Source organism: Humulus lupulus, chromosome 6 (assembly GCF_963169125.1).
Source record: "Humulus lupulus chromosome 6, drHumLupu1.1, whole genome shotgun sequence".
In the NCBI taxonomy this organism is placed as follows: domain Eukaryota; kingdom Viridiplantae; phylum Streptophyta; class Magnoliopsida; order Rosales; family Cannabaceae; genus Humulus; species Humulus lupulus.
In genome coordinates this window covers 22,975,860-22,997,588 of record NC_084798.1, presented here as the reverse complement: position 1 = coordinate 22,997,588, position 21,729 = coordinate 22,975,860, and the positions used below count along the sequence as shown (strand labels likewise).

The 21,729-nt window shown below is 37.0% G+C and overlaps 3 protein-coding genes and 1 non-coding gene across 10 annotated transcripts; 3 read left to right on the top strand and 1 right to left on the bottom strand.

Annotated features, from left to right (window-relative positions):
• Window positions 1-1,325: 1,325 nt before the first annotated feature.
• Window positions 1,326-4,332, top strand: LOC133781893 (uncharacterized). 7 transcript variants are annotated; one of them, XM_062221003.1, is made up of 6 exons: window positions 1,351-1,603; window positions 1,852-1,916; window positions 3,028-3,106; window positions 3,226-3,407; window positions 3,498-3,619; window positions 3,867-4,327. In XM_062221003.1, the coding sequence occupies exons 3-6, from the start codon at window positions 3,074-3,076 to the stop codon at window positions 3,929-3,931; spliced, it is 402 nt and encodes a 133-aa protein (XP_062076987.1). In that variant the 5' UTR covers window positions 1,351-1,603; window positions 1,852-1,916; window positions 3,028-3,073; the 3' UTR covers window positions 3,932-4,327. The 7 variants fall into 7 exon arrangements, 6 of the variants coding, with proteins under 6 accessions (XP_062076987.1, XP_062076986.1, XP_062076988.1 ...); XM_062221002.1 differs by having other exon boundaries at window positions 1,852-2,901; window positions 3,032-3,106; XM_062220999.1 differs by having other exon boundaries at window positions 1,352-1,603; window positions 2,551-3,106.
• Window positions 1,402-1,504, top strand: LOC133787223 (U6 spliceosomal RNA). Its single transcript, XR_009872257.1, has one exon. It is a non-coding gene; the product is annotated as a U6 spliceosomal RNA (small nuclear RNA).
• Window positions 4,333-11,941: 7,609 nt separating the features above from the next.
• LOC133784842 (uncharacterized) lies at window positions 11,942-17,308 on the bottom strand. The gene is made up of 2 exons (XM_062224115.1): window positions 17,213-17,308; window positions 11,942-12,697 (listed from the first exon to the last, which is right to left on the bottom strand). Exons 1-2 carry the CDS (start codon window positions 17,306-17,308, stop codon window positions 11,942-11,944), a joined length of 852 nt encoding a protein of 283 aa, XP_062080099.1.
• A 1,110-nt stretch (window positions 17,309-18,418) lies between these two features.
• LOC133784841 (uncharacterized) lies at window positions 18,419-20,839 on the top strand. The gene is made up of 2 exons (XM_062224114.1): window positions 18,419-18,824; window positions 18,873-20,839. Exons 1-2 carry the CDS (start codon window positions 18,419-18,421, stop codon window positions 20,837-20,839), a joined length of 2,373 nt encoding a protein of 790 aa, XP_062080098.1.
• Window positions 20,840-21,729: the final 890 nt, after the last annotated feature.

Genomic DNA, 21,729 nt, shown 5'->3' with positions numbered 1-21,729 from the left:
ACATCAACAAACCGTTACTATTTTGGACATAATGGACAAAAGTTTACAAACTATAGTTCGGGGGTATTTTTGACAAATAAAAAAATTATGGGGGTAAAAGTCTACGAGTGCTATAATTCAAGGAGAAAAAAACATTTTGTCCAATACAATAATTAAGACCAAATTGAGGGATGAGAAGAGCTTGTGACTTTGGTTAGTTTGAAGAAATGGTAAATAGCACTTGGGGTCCCCAAGCTTTATCACTTGTATCACTTAGGTCCCTAATGTTATATTTTATTAAATAAAACCTAATTTATAAGTGTAAAATGATATTTTTAACCAAAAAAATGTAGCACCCATTTTTTTTCTTTTTAACCAAATTACTTAATTAATTATTACCAAATATATTATTTTAGTAAATTGACCTAAATATTATTATCAAATATTAAAAATTTATTTTCTATTATACCTCTAAAATATTTAATATCACTTAATATTAATTAGTTTATTATTTTTAATAAAAAAATATACAAAGTTTAAATTTTAGAAACATTAAATTTATTATGAGTGTTTCTATCTATAACATCACTTTTTTTCTCACTACGCACATTCTATTAAACTCATAATTTTTTTTTTATCACTACACACATTTCTATCAAACTCATCATTTTTTTTCTCACTACACACTTATTATTATTTACCAATATGTGTTGAAAGAATTTTTAACAATTTATGATGAGTTTAAATAGAAATGTGTGTAATGAGAAAAAAAATGATGTTATAGATAGAAACACTCTTAATAAATTTCATACTTCTAAAATTTAAAGTATGTAAATTTTTTTATTATAGTTTTTTAATATTTCAAGAGAGTATTTAAGTCAATCACCAAAATAATATATTTGGTATGATAATAATTAATTAATTAAAAAGGGTTTAAAGAGGAAAAAAATGGGTGTTATGTATTATTTTGGTTGAAATCATTTCTTAGCCTTACAAATTAAAATTTATTTAATAAAATATAATATTGAAGACCTATGTGAGCCTAAAAATAAAAGTTGTGATCTAATTGCTACAAAAAGAAAAATTATGAACTATGTGATACAAGTGGTAAAACTTTGGGATCTCAACTACTATTTACCTTGAAGAAAAGTGAATATAGGTCTATTAGAGTAAGTACAGATTTGAAAATGTATTATAAATATGGGTATAAATTAATTAAATATGCTTTGTAGTTAACTAACACTAAAATGGGTAGTTATTTTTTCACAAAGTGCCAAATCTTTAGCAGCTCTCAAGTCTCAATTATGCAAAGTTCGGGCTACAGTGAATTTTGCAAGTTCTATAATTTTGCCACGAGTCCCACATTGCTCAGAAAACAATTGTTACATATGTTTATATACTCTAATGTCAGAAGGTAAGCTCGTCCCTTCGGGGACATCCGATAAAATTGGAACGATACAGAGAAGATTAGCATGGCCCCTGCGCAAGGATGACACGCACAAATCGAGAAATGGTCCAAATTTTTTTATACAATTCTATGCTTGTTTTTCCTTATGATTCCATTCACCAAAGCACCGCTGCAAATCTCTCTGATTTCATTTACTTTTTTCCTTCAGTAATGGAGGTGAGATTCTGACTGATTGAGTTTTGGTTATCTGAAGATTTCTTCTTTTCAAGCTTCAGTTTTTTTTTTATTCATTTTGGTATCTCAGTGATTTTATTTCTGCTATGTTTTTTGATATCTGAAGAAGAAAGTGCATATGCAAATGTTGCATACCAGGCGTTTGATGATAATTCTCAAAGAAACTAAATTATTTTTTGGATTTCGAATTTGATTTTAAATTGTGGGTACATATTGTATTTTTGCTGCAGTGGTTTTCCTCTTGTGCTGTTAAGCCAACATTCTGGTCTCGAAGTCTTTCACTTAAACTATTGAGGTAAGCTTTTTGAAAGACTCGGAATGTTTCGTGTCCAAAATTATTTGTTGCTTTTATTACAATAAGTTCACTGAGGAGATCATAGTTTTATGCATCGAGTGTTTATGTGTTTAGACATCTTCAACGAGAAGAATATTGTCCCCACCTCTGTAAAGGTTGAATTGATTAAAATGTTAGTTTCTAAGTTTTGTCTCACCTAAATGGGTTCCACGGTAAACAATTTGGTAATTATGTGGAAAAATGATTGCATTCAAAGGGGTTATTTTTCTCCTCTGCACTTTTCATTTTTTGTTTTTATTGTCATTCTTCTTATGTATGTGTCAGTTAATGCCATTACTTTCACTTAGGCTTTTTTTGTGTGAGTTGTAGACTTGTAGCTGCGTTGGTTGCTAGAAATGAAAAAAGCATTATTTTTACTTGTTCCTGCTTCTTTTCATGCTGTTGAATTTATTGTCAATTTTTTTTACTCATTGAGAATCACTGTGTATCTGCTTTATTTTATCTTATCATTTTTGTATCATAGTTTCTTTAGTTTGTCAATTTTGCTTTTCATGGTTGGAGTTCTAAACCTTTCTCATCTTTAGTTTGATGGACTTATATTTCACTGGTATCTTGTTTCTCTTTGAGCTATCAGATGCTAAGGATGTAATGGAAGCAATTCAAGATGTTGACAAGCAAGTCTGAGAACAGACTAAAGAATTTACAACCAGAAAAACTCTTAAACAACTACAAACCAGAAAAATACAATTAAAAGAAACTCCAGTTTCCAACTAAATCAGCAAAAAATAAACCCGTAAAACTCCTTTACATTTAGTACTCATTTAGCTGCCCAATATCTGAATTTATTCCACAGATGAGGAGAAGTCTCCTCAGTATCTTCAAAAATTCATCTATTGCGCTCCAAGCAAATCGCTCATCACATGGCCATGGCTGCTAGCCTGCTACACCCCAAAAATCTCATGACAATGCTGCTGGAATACCCACTGTATATTGAACTCTCCGAACAAAGTTCTCAGCTGTTAACGATCAAATTGCTGAATGATTATTGAAAAGATCAAAATGAATGTGCATTTTCTGATACCAATTTGACAATTCTTTTCTTGATCATTAGGAAGTAATCGAGTCAGTCACCCACTCACCACCAAAAGTATTTGACAATGGAGTTACCTCTATGGATCATGATCACACAGGTTAGCTCATTTTTTGTGGTGATTCACTGGTGAGTCCGTGTATATATATATTATCTTACCATCTGAAAATTTAGCATTTTCCTTTGTTGACAGTTTAGTCTCTTGGGGTACTTTTGCAGGGGTGTATGTACTCTGTAAGTATGAATTCTCACACAGCAGCATTATCCCGTTCTCATCGATATCGAGACAGTAGCAGGAAAAAATCTGCCGTCACAACTGTGCAATGCCGGAGTTTCTCTCTGATGGCTCGTAGCCCAGTGTTGTTGACATGTACTCAAGATGGAAATTTAACTTTCTTCAGGTCTGTCAACATAACATGAATTGTCAGTTTTGCTATTTCTTTTGAACACTGGCTAATGACCTTTGGCTTTTCTTTTTTCCCCCCTTGTAGTATTGCTCTAGAAGTTCGAGGCTATTTGACTCTTCTCTGCTCTCTCAAATTAACCCCGCGAATACACAGCATCCGGGCTTCCTTCTGTCCTCTACTTTCCCCCGAGAAAGGAGAATATATTGGTCTGTTATGCATCTTCCAATTTCAAGTGAACCGTTATGCTTCTATATAGAAAACTGACATTGTGATTTTCTTTTATTACTTAGTGGCGGTAAGTGAGGATTCGAATGTATACTTCTAGGATCTAACTCGGCCAAAGCATACATGTGTAAACAAGCTACAGGCGCAGTCTTGTTGGCTTAAAAGGTTTCAATAGCTCATCTTAGTTCAGTTTAAATGTCAACTGACCAAAACATATGGAACTTGCAGGGTCAAAGGTTTCCGGTTATGGATGTTGCCTGGAATCATGGAGCAAACTTATTGGCTTCGTCTGATTTTTTATGGCACAGTTATTGTGTGGAAGAGATCAAAGACGAGTTAAGACCAAAATATATACCAACAACAAGCCATTAGTGACAGATCACAAAACTCTGAACTGGAGTGGTGTGGTGTGGAGTCTCAAGAAAGACTTCAATTTGCCATTCTTTTTTGGAGAGTGGAAACCATTGAACCATTTTTACCAAATGTGTCACACCAAGTATTGCATTATAATTGATTGTTGTATCAGTCACAGACTCACAGATTTATTTATTTATTTTTAAATCAATCACAGTTAGTTACCTACGTATTTTTTGAATCGAATATGTCTACATTATTTTTCCATTTCAATCTTCTCAGCAATGTTATCATTTTGTAAAATTTGAGGATAAATATAAAGGGAAATTTTACTTTTTATGCTTAATAGTCTCTAATATTACTAAAAAATACCACCACTATTCATTCTTTCATTTTGATGCTAAACATTCTCCATCTACCCAAAATATCTATCCTATTATATCAAGAAGACCAAAACCCTCTCTTCCTCTCTCTTCTCTCTCTCACGAGACCCTCACCCAAACCCACGTCGAGTGCCAAAGCTTTTGCTGAAATTGTTGTTAGTCATCTCCATTGTCTTTGTAAAGATCCCAATATTAAATACAACATCATTTTGAGAGATTTTGGCATAGGAAACTGATGCCACCCCTGGCACAGGAAAGGAAAGGGTACTACCCAACAGACTCCGCTGTTGCTTCAAATACCTGATCTCTTCCTCCTGCCTCTGCAATCTTAATTGCAAATCAGTAAGCGTCTGCTGAACATTTAGAGATGCAGACGAAGAACTAATACCCTGGCTGTAACTCCCAGCCCCTGTATAACTATCACCAGGCCTCATAATCTGCCTTGAATATAAACCGGCTGATTCAATCTGCAGTCAATAACTTGACCCATTAATCACCATAACCATATCAAGGGCTTCCCCCCACGGGATAAATCTTACCACACCACAATCATAAACCACTTGCAGTGCTACAAACATGCCCATGACATTCATACATTACTCATAATCCCTGCTCGACCAACATTCACGCCATACCTCAACTCCAACATGCAAATATCACAATTATATATATTCATGGAGCAAGTAATCAAATGATCATGTTCATAAACATTTCCATGGAGCATATAATCATATAGTCAAGAGCCAGGCTCTATCAGAATCTCATGCTCCCTAATACAATGTGTAGGTAAAGCATTTATATTCCATTTAAGCAATTATGCACACAACTACAGAAATACTTACCATTCCTTGAGTGAAGCTATCTTCAGTGATGAGTGTACATGCCCAGCTTGTCTTCAGGAACCATAAACCTTGGCTCGCTCTAATACCAAGTTGTAACGCCCCGACTCCAGGGACCGTTACGGTGTGCCTTGTAAACAGTGCTAAACTCGCTAATCGAGTCATTTGGCCAAAATCGTGTAACTAGGTATGACTAGCGGTTTAGGGATTAAAAACTTTGGATAAGATGTAACGTTTCACCAGAACGCTTAATATATACATTGGGATTCCGAAGATATAGTTTCAGAGTCTATTACAGAAAATATTTACAACAGGCCGTTCTAAGCGGCAAACAGGGTTTAACCCTAGTTCCACTTTAAACCTCGGCCGTGGCGGACGAGCAGCTGCATATGTACACATCATCACCTAAGCTCTCCAACTCAAGGATGGTCCAGCTTTCTCTTGCCTTTACCTGCACCACAAAGCACCCGTGAGCCGAAGCCCAGCAAGAAAACACAATAAAGCATGATATAATATCAACAATAATCATAACAGCCATTCAGGACCAACGGTCCAAAACAGATAGGTGATAATAGCCAAAAGTCACAGAAGTGGGTACAGCTCCCTCTAGCCATGTGACGATAGGGTCACCAAGGCTTAATTGATAAGTGGTTCCTTCATAAGTTTGATCAGGATATGTGCATGGTGATTGGTCACCAACATAACCATCCTCCCGACTCTAGAGTCGTAACTAAGGACAGTGTCCCCCAGCCATGTGACAAACAGTCACCGGGGTTATATACCTTGGCTGTAAACATCTGGTCTTAGACCAGGTAAGCACTTATAGTTCTCATTGACCTTCCGGTCAGTCCAGCATTAATACCCTATATGGGTCATTCAATGCCAACCTCGATTAGATCTAATCTTCATTTGGCCCGGCGTTCACAACGCACTGCCACTTCTGATTCTTGGGTCGGTGAAACACGACCAGTGCTCAGCCCGTGGTGAACTTAACTAATAAGTCACAGCTTTACAGACGGGTCTAACACCATTGCCGATTCTGACTAATAAGCCAGCGCCATACACAGGTAAGCCATGCCACCAAACATATATCACATGTCCAACATCTATAAACAAGGCATTCAACATGCTTACCTAACAGGTACTAGTACAATTAGGTCCATGCACAACACAGAGACTCAAGCTCTGAACAACATCATACCCAGTATACAAAGCATGTCCTAATCACGTGTTTCTCGTGCATCACATGCATCATACTCAACAATCCAACATGCACCAATAACCGCCATGCATGTCACGTTCAACAATTAACCAACATGCATCAAGAATAGCCATGCATGTCATACTTAATAATCAACCCACATGCATCAAGAATAACCATGCATGTCACATATACACAGAGTCCAGTTTTCTTACCTCAGATTCGAGCTAGAATGATTTAAAGAACGACCCTTGAGAACGATCAATCTTTAAGCCCTTAGCGGTCACCTAGTCATAACCAAATATAGGATACCATCAATAAAATGATCAACATAGGTTCCCAAACCAATAACTAGCCTCCGGAAGATCAATCCCAACTAATCCAAGTAGTAGGGACACTCCCGAGGCCCATAGCTAACTTCCCGGGGTCAAAACGAGCAAACGGGGTGAAAATAGGGCAAGGGCTGCGGCCCTAGCACCTTGGGCCGCGGCCCCCAGAATTTCCAGAGGCAAGCACCGTGGCGCCCAACCTAGAACCATTCCCAAACGTACTTTTAACATTCCAAAATCCCCAAAAACATACCTAAACATTCCCCAATCATCAAAACAAAGTTCCCAAACTTCCCAATACCTTAAAACCCTCAAAACCCAAGGCTCAAACGAACCGAAAACTCAACGATTCACAAAATCAATTCAAAGCTTAGAAACTCGGAAAAACTCAAAACTTAAACTTCGATTACCTTCGATTGGGTTGTTTTCCGTCAAATCCTTCGGTTAAGAAGCTTCTATTCTTTCCTAGGATTGCTATGCCTCGATCCTCGCTTGATTCCGACTCCTAGAACTCACGATTTCTTCGAAAATACTCAAACGGTAAAACGGACCGTCAAGAGAGAGAACGAGAGGTTTTCTAACGTACGTTCTTATCTGACAAGCTACTTCAAGCTTAAGTAACCTCAAATAAAACTTAGTGCTCGGGGTCCCGAAAACACCCCCGGGGACATTATAGTCAAAACTTCCAGAATTCCATCCTGATCTCAGATATTCCCAATCTATCACCAAATAAACATTTCTATTACCCCAAAATTGACCCCGTTATGACAAAACCGCTAACTCATAATCTATGATCGTCTCATGCCGAATAGGTCGAATATATCTCCATAATAATGAAATCTCATTCACAAATTACAATATGCACCCAATGGGCCAAATTACCAAAATGCCCTTATAATTATAAATACACCCATATGCATGCATTTATCATCATATAGTAATATAATTCACATTAACATGCATATATTCATTTTATATCATATTAAATCAATTATGACCCTCCTGACCTCCTAGTCAAGGTCTTAATCCTTATTAGGAAATTCGGGGCATTACAATAGGTTCCATTGTTTACATTTTTTGTATCTTACAATGGTGTTTGGGAAATAGAAGGGAGGAAGTGGATTTTCAAGGATGCTCAATGCATGGTGATACCGATGGAGAATGACGTAACGTACTTGCAACTTCTTGACATATTGCACAAGGAACTTCGTGTTGATAAACAGATGTATGGGTTGAAATCGGAGGTTCCTTACACATGCGACGACCAACCGTTTACAACAGTTCATGTTGAAAGTGATCTTGGTGTTCGTGCATTCTTAGGAGTAACAACGAAAGAAATGATTGCCTTGTGTGTTACTCTTGTTAAGAAGATTGTTAATAAAGTTCATAGTGAGGTGGGCACTTTGGTTCCAGAAAGAGACCTTGTGGGAGATCCTGTGGGAGGTCCTATTGGTGACCTGAGGGACAACCAATATGAATATGGCCCATATGTGAATGACAATCCAGTAGCTGAATTTAATGAGTGGTCGGGGTACGATTTAGAGGCATATTATAGTGCAGAAATGTTGATTGACAGGTCTGATGATTTGCAAGTTGAACAAGTACAAGATAAGCCAGTACGTCCTATTGCACGGGCGAACCTACCAAGTCAAGGACATCGAACACTTGGCACCAGCTCTAGTCGTCCTGCTGGAACAGAAGATAACATTTTAGGGAAATATCCAATTGCGTTCGTGTTGGTGGACAGTGAGAATCACAATTCTTGGAAGTATTTCGTGATGCAATTGAAGGAAGCCATTTAAGTTATTGATAATATGGCTTTTGTATCAGACATGCATGCTAGCATTATTCATGCTCTTGAGGTAGTCTTCCCTTATGCCTACCACGGTGCATGCTGCCATCATATAAGTATGAATGTAATCGCTAAGTTCAAGATTGATCACTGTTACACGGAGATGTGGAATGCGACATATGCATTTTGGAAGTCAAAATTTTACAGGTTCTTTGACAATATAAAGCAAATGGATCCTGCCATCGGTCAATATCTTGAGGGTATTGAATTCGATAAGTGGACTCGTGCTTACTTTCTTGGGAATCGATACAATATAATGACAAGCAACTACGCCGAAAGCTTCAACAACAAAACTAGAGACGCAAGAACCTTCCCAGTCACTACTTTTGTGGAATTCATTCGTTTCACACTTCAGTCATGGTTTGTTGGGCATCGTGATGAGGTAGAGAATTGCACATCCAAACTATCACCACTAATGGAGAAATATTTGGCAGGTATTGCAGCTGATGCAAGGTACTTGAAAATCCACGCTCTTGGACAGTTCGAATTTCACGTGGTCGACCCAAATGGAAATGATGAAGTGAATTTGATGAACAAATCATGCTTCTGTGGAATGTTTTAGATTATAGGGATACCTTGTGTTCATGCAGTGGTTGCAGCCATCAACTGTGGTGTCAACATTTCCTCACCGTGTTCCCCATTCTACACTACTGAGATGTGGAGGGAGTCCTATGAATAAAATTTTTACCCAACTGGTAATGAGGACGAGTGGACAGCTCCCGATGACATAAAGAATATGCAAGTTAAGGTACCCGTTGAGAAGCAACCAGTTGGTCGGCCGAAGAAGAAAAAGGTAGGAAGAACAAAGATAAAACGTTATCCATCGACCAGCGAAGTGTTGCTCAAAGAGCGTAAGTGTAGTACATGTGGTGGTCTTGGTCACAACAAGGCTTCATGCAAAGCTAGACAATAAACTATTTGTATCAATTTGAACGCGTTTTTATTATTAACTTTGCTTGGTTTCCCATTCTTTTTCTTTTTGTTCCCCTAAATTCTGAGTATCTCGATATAAACTTGATATGTTCAATAATAGCTCGATATGGGCTTGATGACTACTCGATATGAGCTCGATGGTTGCTCAATAATATATTCTTAAATTAAATTTAAAGTCGAATATGTATGTTGCTCGATAGAGCTCAATTATAGCTCGATAGTACCTTACAACAATTATATAGTTCTATAGTTATCACAAAGAAGCCCAAAACACAAACATAACATGTAAAGAATATGTATATATGCAATCATCATAAAAAATGAAGAGCCTATCATAATCACTCTTATAAATATATGTCCAATAAAAAATCAAAATATACAAGTATCTGATGGTGTGGAAGCCAGTCAAGGTCGCACATTCTGATACCACAAGTATGCCGTCCACTTGTTCCTCAACAACTCTATATTTTTATCGCAAATGGTGTCCAATGGAAGGCCAGAAATGAGATACTCAATATGCTTGATAGCATACACACCACAATCTTCACTATAAAATACATATAAACATTAAATGTACAGTACTATAAATTTCCTTAGAAATTGATATAATATAGAGATGATGTTGTTTACCTTCTCTTGGACTGAGTGAGCTCGTGTCGCTGTAGGCGGCGCCATACGAATTGATGTGGCATCTTTCCTGTTGCAGGAATCTTCAACATCAAGCTATCATTGAACAATTTACTCTACAACAACAGGGAAGAAAACAACATGCACCATGGTTTCATAATTTCCTCCATCTGTGCGTCACTAATCACCGAGATGTCTAAATCATATATGGTGAGTGTCCAACTAGAAATAGAAGCCTCAATGGAAAACCAATGAGACTGCTAATAGTTCTGGCACCAATATACATCCTGAGCTCCTGACCAAGACGCTAGAAACTGTTGCTCGAGGTTGGTCACCAGGGACATCACGTCAGCATCCCAAATGTAATTTTCTTTGTTAGTACTGTTCTTGTAGTGATCATATATGGTAGGTATCACTTGTGAGAACACCATGTTCATCACAAAAACTTGCGACGCCTACGAAGCATGTGTTGTGCCGCATCAATGTGCTAGAAAGAGAGTACATAAGAAAATGTTAGCAAAATTCATCATAAATGAATGAAAATGTAGTTTGAAAACCATGCATCGAGCCCTGTCGAATTCATATCGAGCTCCTATCAAGCCCTATCGATCTATTCAAAACAGTTAACCTCAAAACCTAGCTTGTTCCCCCATCGAGCTCCTATCGAGCTCATACCCCCCATCGAGCTCATATCGAGCACCTATCGAGCAATATCGAGCCAGTCAAAACAGAACTTAAAACAATGGTAAAACATGATAGAATTTGTTAACATTTTAAATAAATAGCTTACCCCATCATCGAGCCACGAACAGGGTGTCTTCCACGTCAGAAACCATGTTGGATCGTGACACACTGTCTTCACATCCCTCAGAGTCTTGTTGGGGATGCTTCAAACAACCACTTGCAGAGTGTCCTATACTATTTGGCATCTGGCTTCTTGAGAGGGTTGAGCACCAATGCCTCATTTGTATCTGCAGCTGCATCAGTGCGAGGTCTCTTCCTCGTTGGATCAGTGTAGTCCTCAAACCGTTTTGGCCTGCGTCTTCTACTCTTAAATTGAACCTCATCAGAGTTGACAATAGCGACTCCCAGAGTCGCAACATTAGGTGTCACAACAATGGTGGGAGGAGTGGATGGATCAAGTTCAAAGTCATCTGGAATATCCAGTGACTTTGAGTCTGAATCTGCCCTAGATTCCCTCAGTCGTTCCTTAATAAATGCCAGGATATGACTGAGTGCGTTCATGATCACTGATTGGTTCTTCAGGAGAGTCTCATGTCGACCCTCGACTCTCTCCAACCGTTTCATCAACTCTTTGATATCGGCTAGAACGTGGGCTGGGGCTGCAGAAGGGGCAGCGGGAGGGGTGGGATTTGCAACCTCCTCCGCCTCAGGGACAACATCATAAAAAATCTTCGCTGTTTGGGCAGCCTGAGAAACTATCTCGGCCAATTTCTCAAAATCCATGGTCTCCTCCTCCTCCCCATCAAACTCCTCAGGATCCTAGTCAAGCCCGGGATACAGGGGAACATCTCCTCTAGTCAAAGAGCTATAATAATCGACCTCTGATGGTCAAGGCTTCAACAACGGAAGGACGATCAACTGCAAACAACATAAACCATTGATTTAATTCAAATAATCATAAAAGATAAACATAACTTATTAACGTCAATCAAATATAACTTACAGTGCCCTTCGATAACATCGGTGAGAAGACAACCTTGGTGAAATCCTTACTCTTTCAGTGCGACCAACTAAGCATCCTTAGAACCATATTTCCCAAACTCACAACAAACTCTTTCGCAAGCTGCTGAATGGCCTCATATGCCCAATGTTGAAACGCCGGGGCATAACCATAAAAGTTGTACTTTGACTTCTGTTGCACCTTGGCATCCTTCTTCTTTCATAGTTAGCCTTTTGGCGCTGCATGTCCTTCTTACATGAATTTAAAAGCCTCTTGTAAGAGAACTTCCCCCATGGATAGTTGAAGAAGCAGTCTATGTCCTCAACCATTTTCAATATATCTCGCCATATATTCAACTTTCCCTCTATGGCATTTAGAACCCCCTCAACCAACAAACATATACCCAGCTTGTACACATCTTCGACCATAGTAAAAGTTTTGAAAGCATTCTCCAACTGTAGAAGCTTTACTTTCTCAGCATCATCGTAATACTCATTTATCAAGCGATCACTGGTCAGATGCTCATCCAACTCTGCTTGTGACGGTGCATAACTGAAATTCAACCCGGTCACCATAGCAAACTCTCCCACGCCAAATCTACAGGTCTTGGAGCCCAAAAGGAAATGCACCTCATCTTCTTTTTGACTTGCTATTTTCCTCAACATCAGCTTGTGTACTAAAACTCCTGAGAAATGAAACTCCGAAGCCAAGAAGAACTGCTTGAAAGGGGATTCCTTAGCCCTTTCTATCAGGCCGAGCTCCACAAACCTTTTCTTAATATCAACCAAAGTCCCACCACCCCTATATGTGACTCGGCCAGGAAAGTGATCTTGAAACGGAACAAGCAACTTCAGCATCTGCATCGACACATGAAAACAATTAGTAAGAAAACATAATGTTAAACAGAATCGGGAATTTTTTTTAAGAAAAAATTCATTAAAAAAACTGAAGTAAACACTGTCTTCGAGCTCTATTGAGCTATCATTGAGCTAGATCACTAGCCTATCGAGACACTATCGAGCTCACATAGAGATAAAATAATATGTCTTAATTTTGAAATAATCGAGCATTCATCGAGCTCCTATCGAGCCAAATTCTATTAACCATATCAACAAACAATCAATCCTATCTAGAAATCATCCCATCGAACCTTATCGAGCCTATCAAGAAATAATCCTATCGAACCCTATCGAGAAATCATCCTATCGAACCCTATTGAGATTGTAACGACCCAACTATTCTAGACTTTGGACCATTAATGACTACTATACATAGACACTAATCTTTAAGAAAACGTACATATGAAGTAAACATTACTTTATTAAAACTTGTAAAACGAATGTTAAACTACATAAAATTCAAAGTAGGATATGGGATCCCATTGTTTTGCAAATAAAAACATAACATAACTTAAATATATGGGTTACAAAATTAGATGCGGAAATACATAGAAATCATAATTAAAAGACTAAAAAGCAACTTCATCCTCGAATCGTTCACACAGTCCACCGATGTCATTCTCCCTCAATACACATTCCCAAGCTGCCAAGAACCTTCCCGCCGCCATAGCTATTTGCCTGCACATATAAAAGTTTCTTTGTTCAACTCAAAACACCACAAATATAAGCTTAGTATATAATTTACCAGAATTATAAACTTCAAACCAACAAGAAATCACAATGGAGAAGAGATATGAGAAACTAAGAGAATGATATCAATCAACAATACGCTTGAATCAATAATTTTTATATATATATATATATATAGAGAGAGAGAGAGAGAGAGAAATCACCAGAGTTGAGGAGAATCCGTATTACGCCACAATCCATAATGGGAAGGAGCTGCTGCCGACCAGAGTTGAGGAGGGGGAGTCGCTGCAATTTGGGTTACTGGCGGAATGAAGAAGACAAGAAGAAAAAAATTTCGCGGGGCTGTACAGTGAAGAATAAGAGTATGCGCGGGATACTTAATTTTATATGTGCTTTTTTTTTCATCCTAATTTTAACATGATATGTCAGTCCAATAGCAACTGACATATGATGTAGCATCATAAGTCATTTCTAGAACCGACTTATGCTGTTAAAACTAAATATATAATTTTAACATGGTAAGTCAGTTAATTAGCAATCGACCTATGATGCAGCATGATATGTCTGTTCTAGAACCGACTTATGATGTTAAAATTAAAAAATATATAACTTTAATATGTTGATATTTTATTTTAAAATGATAAAATCTCCAACTTATTTAGTTTATTTTTTTTCTAATATTTATAAATATGTCATTTATAAATTAAAATATTTTCTTACTAAAAACTAAATTAAATTTTTTTAATTCCAAATAATAATATATATAATATTATTTTTATACTTATTGCATTCACAGATCAATTATATATATGTATTGTTTAATAAATTAATATATTTAAAAATTCAAATAATACAAAAACAAATTAGACTATTTTTAATATATTTTTATAATGACATGATAAGTCAGTCTATAGAACCGACCTACCATGTCATTTAAAAAAATATTAATTAAATACATTAAAATACTTATAAAGTTTTTTATTTTAAATTATAAATAATATTCAATTAAAATATTTTTTCATTATAAAATATAATTATTTTTTTATATTATAAATAATTGATTAATTTTATTCATCTATTTATATTTCAAAACATTATAATGTAGATTAATAAATATAAAATTTTTACATTTATTTCATACACTATTAAATAAATTATTGTATTTTAAAATTCAAATAATGTAAAATAAATAAAAATGTGACATGATAAGTCGGTTCATATAGTACTGACCTACCATGTTAGAAATGTAGGACATGGTAAGTCGGTCCACATAGAACTGACATACCATGATTAACATGGCAGGTCGGTTTTGCAGGAACCGACCTACTATGACATCTTCAAGCATGGGAGGTCGGTTCAATGTTAACCGACTTACCATGTCCACATGGTAGGTCGGTTCCTGCGTAATCGACCTCCCATGCTTACCTTTGTTATACATGATAGGTCGGTTCTGTGTAAACCGACTTATGAACATGTGGTAAGTCAGTTTAAGCGGAACCGACATCTCATGGCCGATGACTGATGTCCAGATTGTAGAAGTGGGAATGAGACTAATGCCCAGCAAGGAAAATCTACTACAATCATGAAGCAAAATCATACACATAAACTATAAGCTATAAACATATATCTATAAAGACGTACATCATATAAGACTATACTATTAATGGCCATTAAAACATGTGATAAACCATCTACGTCCCCTTTTTAATATCTGAGGTAGGTTAGATCACATGGTAGGTTTATGATAACCCATCTATGTCCCCTGTCTAATATTTGAGGTAGGGAAAATCATAACCATGAAACATAAGAAGACATATCATAACATATCAACATAACATATAAGCATATAAAACTATCCTATTTTCCTTACCAATATATCGGGATGATGAGAACAAAGTCAGGATTTTGGAACACTCCTAAATACCCAAAATGAGAAGGTGAGTATTTCTAAAAGAAGAAGAGGAAGAGAATGAACTAAACCATTTGAGACAGATAATTACCAACAAGAACCTCAAGTTCAAAGATCTTTAGATGCCAAGCCAAGAATAAAGAGTACTGAGTTAGGATTTGAGTAGAGAAAAACTATTAAGAACAATACAGAAAGGGACTAGAATTAGGAATACCTTGAATGCTTCTATGACCGAACTACACCTCAAACCGAAATATACTATAAACCTTACTTCCCAAGTGTTTGATAAGCTTATAATGATTAAGCTTATAACCCCAACCCAAGTATTTACACTCTAAAGTAATCCTAGCAGCTTGTAGGCTCTGAACTCAGCTTAATGAATGAAGAAATGACTGGGTACTAGGTCCTATTTATAGAGTTCAAGAATGAAAAGATCTTCATTTAACTTGAATAAAATAATGACTTTTAAATTGAAAAATATTTGAATAATCGTTCAGCAGAGGCTGAAGACTCGGTCAGAAAGATTCTGGACTTATCAAGAGGTTAAGGATTAAAATGAGCTCGGTTTCAAAATAGTTCAAAAATCATGCACCATAGCCGATATATCGCCCATGCTAGGCGATATATTGCTTGGGCTGATATACCCGAGGCTCGTCGAGGTTGTCGTGCGAAGCTACGTGTTTTTTGTATCCTCGTATGGCGATATATCGCCCCCTAGAGCTTCAATATATCAGCATACGCTGAAATATTATACACGTAATTACACTTTTTCAGCCTAATTTGAATTGAGTAAACAACCTTGACTAAGTCCTTTAATGATTTCAAAGCTGCTGGCAGACCCTAGGATGTTCAAATATTACTCTTAATAAACTTATTCCTCAAAAATACCTAATTTCTCATTAAACCTACACATGACAAGTGTTATTATCTTATTGGGTCTATCTAACCCTTATAGTATAATAATTATCATCTACATAATCAGTCATATTAATCAAACCTTAGGTTATAATTAATATTCTTAAAGTGTAGGTTAAACTTATAAAATCTACAAGTGTTACTACGAGTGTCCAACTAAGTCCCGGTTTGAACCAAAATCCACAGTCATAAATATACTACAACTACTACTACTACTATCTAACTAGCTAAGTAAAGTTCTTGGACTCTACAGAGACCTATCGATCTAATCCAATCGAGCTAACATCGAGCCATATCCAGTTCAAATGCATCAATACCATCGAGCTTGTATCGAGCTACTATCGAACTTCTATCGAACCAAATATGTTTATCTATTCGAGCATATATCGAGCTCTCATCGAACAACATTAGCCAACCCAGAAAAAAAATACACAAAACGCTATTCATACCCCTCGACCTAGATTGCATATGAAATAAATAACAAAGAAGCATTTGGGTTCGAAAATACCTTAGAGGAGGCGATGGGGTGTCTCGTTTCCCGTCAAATGCTTGGAAGCAGCAATGTTGTCCCGTTTCCTTGGAGGAGGTGATGGGGTGTCTCGTTTCCTTGGAGGCGGCGATGGTCGTGGAGGACCCAAGTCAGACTCGATCTCGGTGGAGGCGAAGTTGGGTGTCGTTAGTTCGGGGTTTGGGGTTATGAGTTAGGTCCGAGAGAAAGATAGAGGAAGCGATAGAGAGATAGAGAAATAAGTTTTGCTTGGGGGGAAAATGAGAGGGGTAGTTTTTTGTAATTTGGTTGCATTTTATGCATAGAAAGTGAAATTTCCCATATACAATGGTAGTCAACAATCGCTTCACCTTAGTTTTGTTCATTGTTTATGCCTTTAAGAGCATTGATATTGGGCTTGCAGCTCGTAATCTTCTCCAAGAAACACGTCCACCAAGTATCCCAAATTTACCAAAGCCCAATACGCCTTCCATACCATCACTCCACAACCCAACTTGCCAACTCTGCCCACCAGGCTAACTTTGCCTCCACTTCCGACCCTACCCATATTGGGTCCACTATTCCAAAGCTCAGCTTCCCACCACTGCCAAGTGTAACCTCGCTTCCAAACATGCCCACAATCCTAATTCCAACCTTCTGATTACATATCCAAATTTCTCATCGCTCCAAATTCCATTGGGTAACTCCATGATTTAACCCTTTTTCACCATAGATTTATAACCATAACCCCTCATTAATGTTTCTCACATTAATGACCTTATAGGCACTTAAAAAGACATCAATACCCTTCAATAGATATTAAGTTGTTCTCTCTTTTATTTGTCTTGCACGTACCTAGCAGCCATGGAAATGATCTACTCTCACAAAATATAGCAAACACATATTCTCTCTCAAATCATCAAATCTCAAAGGTCATCACCATTTTTTCGCACCAAGATTTAGAAAGTGACGTTATCTCCCACATCTCTTTTCTTCTCACCCAAGTTGAAGAAGATTAAATAAAAATCATCTCCCAAACTTGAAGAAGATTGAACATTTGATTTGATAATGAGTAAGTATTTTTTTATTTATAGGTTATGGGTGTCTTGTGTAATAGTTTAAATAGAATTTTGGAACTACTATACACTAAAAAATCTGTGAAAAGAGATAATTTTATGTTGAGATGACGAATTTTCGAATGATTTTCGCGATTTAAGTAACTGTGTTCACACTTTGTTCACACATTATTCACACTTTGTTCACACTTGGTTCACATTTTCGCAATTTAGGTCACTGCGTTCACACTTTGTTCACACATTATTCACACTTTGTTCACACATGATTCATACTTGGTTCAGACTTGGTTCACGAGTACTTAACACATGATTCACATTTGGTTCACATATGATTCACACTTGGTTCACACATAATTCACACACAGTTCACACACTGTTCACACACGTTTCACACTTGGTTCACACATGCTTCGCACATGCTTGCTTCACACATTTATTTCTTGTTTCTTTTGGCTAGTTTTACCTAATAACCTTTGGATTTCGAACCTTTTGTCATATGTTATACAGGTCAAACACATATAAATATTGTGGTGTTATATAATGGATCGTGGGAACAAGTTTTGAACGAAGGTTGGTCATTTAGTGCTAAACAAAGCAAGGGTATGAAGGTGCCAAAGACTATCACTTACAATAGTCTTGTTGATCAATTGTATACTTTAATCGGAGCTGACAAGTCTCGTATTGATCTTGACTTAAATGTAATCTATCATTTTGGAAGTAAAGGTATCCCTCCATCTTTAATTAGTAATGATGATGATGTTGCTTTTTTTCTTGATGAGATAGGAACATCTATCAATCACCGGACACCCCTATGTGTGTCTACTATAGAGAAGAGAAGTAATGATCCTTTGGTTACTAAAACACGTGAGTTGTATACTATTCCTCCAGTTGAAACCAAAGTGAATGATGATTTTTGCATTGATGGCAATGAAAACAGTTGTGATGATGATAATAATGATGCAGATGGCAATGAAGATAGTTGTGATGGTGATAATAATGATGCAGATGGCAATGAAGACAGTTGTGATGATGATAATAATGATGCATTAAGCTCAGATGATAATGAAAATATTGATAGGTCTACCTGCAATGATGTACTTGTGAAGCATAATTTACAACAGTCAACCTCCAATGAAGTATTGAAGAGCCATGATTCCTCAAATAATAGAGGTCGTAAAGTAAGACAGGTTGGCGAAGATAATCTATGGAGTACTCCACTTTTGTTGAATCAAGGGGAAAAAGGCTCTACTTCAGCCTCAACAGCTCAATTACTGACATCTTCTTCGAGTATCAATTTGTGGGAAATAAAAGAGGGTCAAATATTTGAGAACAAGCAAGAGTTGAAGATGAAACTCCATCTTTATGCATTAAAGAAAAACTTTGAGTTTAAAGTAAAGAAGTCTGCGAAAAATATATGGTGTACAGTATGTGTTGATGATAAATGCAAATGGAGGTTGAGGGCTACAAAATTGGTTAATTCCAATATGTTCGAGGTTCGTAAATTTTTCGGTGAACACACATGCTCATTGGATGTTCGACATAAAGATCACCGTCAGGCATCCCCATGGCTTATTGGACATGTCATAAGGAGAAAATTTGAGGGTGATGATGTTAATTACAAGCCAAGGTCAATTGTAAAAGATATGAGTTTATCATATGGAGTTCATATGAGCTATGCTAAAGCTTGGAGGTGTCGAGAGCATGCATTGGCTTACATAAGAGGTACACCAGAATCATCATTTCAGAAACTTCCCTCATTTCTATACATGATGGAGCAAAAAAATCCTGGAACTGTTACTCATTTGCAGATGGACAATGAAGGTAGGTTCAAATATTGCTTCATGGCCTTAGGTGTTTCTATAATGGGGTTTAAAACATATATTCGCCCAGTTATATGTGTAGATGGAACCTTCTTGACTACTCGGTGTGGAGGTACTTTGTTATGTGCCATGGGAAAAGATGCTAACAAGCAAATATATCCAATTGCATTTTCAGTAGTTGACTCAGAGAATAATGACTCATGGTTGTATTTTCTACTGAGGTTGAAGGAAGCGATTGGTGAAGTGGAGAATCTAGTATTCGTGTCTGATAGACATACTAGTATAGCAAGTGCCTTGACTAAAATTTTTCCCGAGGCACACCACGGTGCTTGTATACATCATGTTAGCATGAATATCCGTGCGAAGTTCAAAATTGACCATTGCCATGAAGAATTCTTCCTTGCAGCGAAAGCTTATAGAAAGCGAGAGTTTTTACGCCATTTTGAGAAGATTAAATTCAAAGATCTTGCAATTGCTCAATACTTAGAGAATCAAGTGGGTTTTGAAAAGTGGGCTCATTCTTTCTTTCCTGGTCATCGATATAATTTAATGACTACAGGTATTGCCGAAAGTTGGAACAATGTCATTGCTGAGGCACGTGGGTGGCCAATTACTTGTCTCATGGAATTTATGAGGCACACTTTACAAAAATGGTTTTTCGAGCGTCGAACTGCAGCATCAGCGGCTACAAGTCCTCTTGCCACAGAAGTGGAAGCTGATTTGCGAAAGTTAGCAGACAAGTCCACTACCTCGTTCTCTTTTCCGTCTAGTCAGTATGAAATAACAGTATTGGATGGTGATCTTGATGGAGATGTCGACCTGAGGAGGAAAACATGTAGTTGTAGAAGATTTGATTTGACAGGTCTTCCTTGTGAACACGCTCTAGCTGGTGCTCGAGATCGTGGCATTAGTCCATATAGTTTATGCTCCAGATTCTACACAGTTGAAGCATGGTTGTCATCCTATGGTGGATCTGTATATACGCTGGGTAATGAAGAATCTTGGGTGATACCAAATGACATAGGAAGTATGATGATAGCTCCTCCTTTAGTGAAGCAGAAGGCTGGTCGTCCAAAGAAGAAACGACGTTTATCAAAGGGTGAGAAGAATAGCAAACAACATAGATGTAGTAGATGTGGTGTCTTGGGCCACAATCGAGTGACGTGCACCACTGTTTGTCCCCCGCCGTCTAGACATGCTTAGTTTGTACTTTTATTGTTTTACTTTGTACTCTTCAATTGCGGAATTTGAATTTTTAGATTGGTTCAGTAATACGACTTTTTGTGTTAAAGTTTGTTGTTTCGGACACACCTAATTCATATTCACACATAATTCACACCTAATTCACACATAGTTCACACATTATTCACACATATTTCACACGCGGTTCACACATAATTCACACCTGGTTCACACCTAGTTCACACCTAGTTCACACATAGTTCAATTCCGATTCACACATATTTCAATCCTGATTCACTCTTAATTCACACCCAATTCACACATAACTTAATAAGATAAAAGTGACAAGGATTTATCCATTCCACTATTTAGATGAAATAAACGAAGTCATTCAATACCATTTAATGAGATGAAGTTGACATAGTTTCTTCATACATTCAAAAGTAAGATACATATATTTAAATAAAAGACAACTATGGTTGTAAGTTATGGTAAAACAAATCTACACAAGTCTTTTTTCTAAAGAAATCCATGTTGTCGTCATTTACTTCGGATAGCGGTTTTTTGGCTAGCAAGTACTCCAGATGTTTGATGACATATACCCCACAATCGCCACTGCAAAGGAAATAAAGTTTTGTAATTATTGGAAGACCATATTGATTATTGGAAGACCAAAGTCTTTTAATATAAATATGGTTAACATAGTTATACCTAGTTTTGGTCTGTGGCACTTTTTCTGTGCCAAGTCTTGTGAACTCAAAACGCACTTTCTGTGCTTGTAGTTGGACATCTTTCCTATGGCTTAACAGCCCACTGGATTGAATTAGAAATGGTAGCATTTTTCCCCATCTGCTCATTTTATTCTCAAACTCCTTGTTGGAGACCACAGTGATATTAGAGTCATAAGCTTT

Coding starts and splice junctions, on each gene's coding strand:
- LOC133781893 (XM_062221003.1), top strand. CDS start 3,074: ATGGAGTTACCTCTATGGATCATGATCACACAG. Junction 3,408..3,497: donor GGAAATTTAACTTTCTTCAG/GTCTGTCAACAT, acceptor CCCCCCTTGTAG/TATTGCTCTAGAAGTTCGAG. Junction 3,620..3,866: donor CGAGAAAGGAGAATATATTG/GTCTGTTATGCA, acceptor TGGAACTTGCAG/GGTCAAAGGTTTCCGGTTAT.
- LOC133784842 (XM_062224115.1), bottom strand. CDS start 17,308: ATGGGTAGGGTCGGAAGTGGAGGCAAAGTTAGCCTGGTGGGCAGAGTT. Junction 12,698..17,212: donor GGAAGGCGTATTGGGCTTTG/GTAAATTTGGGA, acceptor GTGTCGATGCAG/ATGCTGAAGTTGCTTGTTCC.
- LOC133784841 (XM_062224114.1), top strand. CDS start 18,419: ATGAAGGTGCCAAAGACTATCACTTACAATAGTCTTGTTGATCAATTG. Junction 18,825..18,872: donor TGATAATAATGATGCAGATG/GCAATGAAGACA, acceptor CATTAAGCTCAG/ATGATAATGAAAATATTGAT.